At 46.0% G+C, this 2,834-nt stretch overlaps 1 protein-coding gene across 3 annotated transcripts in view; it reads left to right on the forward strand.

Annotated features, from left to right (window-relative positions):
- LOC119353918 (S phase cyclin A-associated protein in the endoplasmic reticulum-like) overlaps positions 1-2,632 on the forward strand; it is a 13,521-nt gene extending 10,889 nt beyond the window's left edge. For all 3 annotated transcript variants that reach the window (XM_037620618.1, XM_037620616.1, XM_037620617.1), the window contains 2 exons: positions 1,447-1,557; positions 1,637-2,632. In XM_037620618.1, coding sequence (XP_037476515.1) covers positions 1,447-1,557; positions 1,637-2,140 — 615 coding nt within the window. In that variant the 3' untranslated portion in view covers positions 2,141-2,632. The remainder of the gene's footprint in view (positions 1-1,446; positions 1,558-1,636) is intronic.
- Positions 2,633-2,834: the final 202 nt, after the last annotated feature.

The following is a 2,834-nucleotide window of genomic DNA, read 5'->3' on the forward strand; positions in this document are numbered from 1 at the left end:
GAGTTTCCACCACTTCGTTCTAGCGACTTTGGTGCGCCTATCCCACTGGACACGAAGCCGAAAGCGGAAGTCAGCTACCACAAGCTTGTGTTGATGGACAACACTCTCTTCGGTTACGACCTTACAATCTAGGCAAGCACACCCGTCTTCTCTTCTCGAGAGAACGAAATCAATCTGGCTAGAGCGTTGACCACTACTAAAACTCACTAGATGGGATTCTCTCTTTTTACAAAGGGTGTTAGCTACGATCATATCGCAGGCTAGAGTGAAGCTCAAGACATCTTCTCCATCTTGATTCCGGATACCATAGCCAAAAACCCCATGCACCCCTTCAAAACCTGTATTAGATGTACCCATGTGGCCATTGAGGTCTCCTTCTATGAAGAGCTTCTCGCCAATAGGTACACTCCTAACCATGTTCTCGAGGCCTTCCCAGAACTCCCTCTTGGTGCTCTCATTGTGGCCTACGGGGTTTATGCCTTGATAATATTGAGAACTAAGCCCCCAACTACCAGCTTGACCATGATAATCCGGTCCCCTTGCCTCCTCTTGACGTCTACCACTCCATACTTGAGGCTCTTGTTGATCAAGACACCTACTCCATTTCTGTTTGTAGTTATCCCCGTGTACCACAACTTGAAGCCAGTATCCTCCACCTCCTTCGCCTTCTGCCCCCTCCATTCGGTTTCTTGGACGCATAGGATATCAACACCTCTCCTCACTGCTGTATCAACTAGCTCCCGTAACTTACCTGTCAGGGACCCTATGTTCCAGTTACCTAAGCTAAGCGGATCCTACTAGGTTCGGCTAGCTTCCTTACTCATCGCACTCGTCGAGCCAAATGCGAAGACTTGCTCATTTTCACTACACCCGGGCGTCGATGTAGCGCGCCACTAAGGATGCGATGACCCAATCCTTGCTCACTTATCACCATATCCAGATCAAGATACGGCATGCCACCAAGGGGGTGACGGCCCGGCCCTTGCCCACTTAACACCACACCTGGGTTCCGGTATGGCGCATCACTAAGAGGGTTATGCCCCAACGATGTTCTTTTGAGTTTCATGTCTACAAGAGTGGCTGAGTTTTGATGTTTGCTCGCCGAGCCTACAACAACCTTCCTCCTTTACCCGGGCTTGGGACCGGCTATTTTGAGACAACATAGGCAAAGTTGATGTTTTCATTTCGAACCATTCTACAAAGACCGATATGGGCACGAGGCAAATTTCTGGCACTGACAGTGATAGTTCTATTCGATGGTCCGCTATGATAATTTATACTTATTATTTTAAAAGGAACATTTATGTGTTACAATTGCTACTTTTTTTTTCTTTTCTTCTGGTTACCCAATGCAAGGGACCAGTGCTAACGTTATACCACAGTGACGCAAGGAAACAATTCTTTGGCAAACATTTTTGGATAATAGGTGTGTGCTCCTTTTTTCAGGTCGGTTTACTGCTTCTAGAATCGATACTGCTTCTTGGCTACTTCTCTTTGTTCCATCCCGGGAATCAAGCAGTTCTTCGATGGGGTAAGAGCCCCACAATACTTCATAAGGTAAACAGTTATTTTATGTAGCCATGTTTTTTCGTAATTTCTGGAGAATACTGGGCGATTCTGATGAGTTGAGAAACAGGTGTGCGACCTGCCTTTTGCTTTCTTCAGCGACCCAGAGCTGATGCCCATCTTGACTACTGCTCTCATTGCCGTCTGCTACGGCTGTGATCAGAATAGAAGTGTGGTACTTCAAGAAATAAGCTCAGATATGATCGGTACTTTGCTTAGGTCCTGCAGAGCGTCAGTGCTGGCCACTTCAGATTCCGTCGCCGTGGATGGTTCTGGAGCCAATAATTCCGGTGACAGCACTCATATCTTGCCGGACATCAGAAACTCACTATCTGACATGTCGATACGGTCAAGCCGCAAAGGTGCGCGGCCAGTGTTAGGAAAAGGCATTTCAGGGGCCATCAAGTTAAACAGAAACAAGAATCAAAAGGATGGTAGAGGAGTACGAGCTGGTGATGATGGGGGGCCCTTGAAGCAAAGGGCCGGAGAAGCTTCATCTGCTTTTATGTTGCATAGGAAAATCCCGGCTTTCTTCTTTGAGAAAGCAGAAGAGTTCTTCTGCGGCGGTGCATAGCGAAAACGCTGAATGGCACAAGCTGACCAGACTTTTACCAGAGGCTACAGAATTCGGGTTTTTGCACAAGCTGACTAGAAGACCTTTAGAAGAAGCTACCGAATTCCTTTTTTTTGCACAAGCTGACTGGACCTTCACAAGAAGCTGCCTGCCTGCCGAATTCGGGCGTTTGAGGCGATGGTTCGTCTGACTAGTGTACCATGAGGGAGGCAGTAACATATCAGCAGGCTGGTTCCAGGTTACCCTACCTGTTAATTTTTGACTAAATCCCGGGGGCTAAAGATGTGATTGTAGAGAATAAGTTTACGATGCAGCGTTATGCATGCCTCAAATTAGCCAGTTCCTGATTCTCAAAAAGAAATTAGCCAGTTCCTTGTCCAAAGAACTGTATAGAAACAAGCTGTGAATTTTAATGTCAAACTCTGGCACCAACACATGCACACAGGGAAGAAATACATCATATATACTATTTTGGGTGAGCTTCAGTTCAAAGCATGGTACAAACCAGACAAAGCTGTTATCCTTTTTCGAACATTATTTAGAGACGCGTATGCTGACAATCAATAAGTTTCTATTACAAAACAACCAAGGCCTCTGTCTTAGGAGGAACTACAACAAAATGCATTGATTTCCATGTCACTAGCCATCAAGGCTTGTGGTTACCTAATCTTTTGTACTAGCCATCACTATCTTA

This window comes from Triticum dicoccoides, chromosome 2A (genome assembly GCF_002162155.2).
Source record: "Triticum dicoccoides isolate Atlit2015 ecotype Zavitan chromosome 2A, WEW_v2.0, whole genome shotgun sequence".
Taxonomy (NCBI): domain Eukaryota; kingdom Viridiplantae; phylum Streptophyta; class Magnoliopsida; order Poales; family Poaceae; genus Triticum; species Triticum dicoccoides.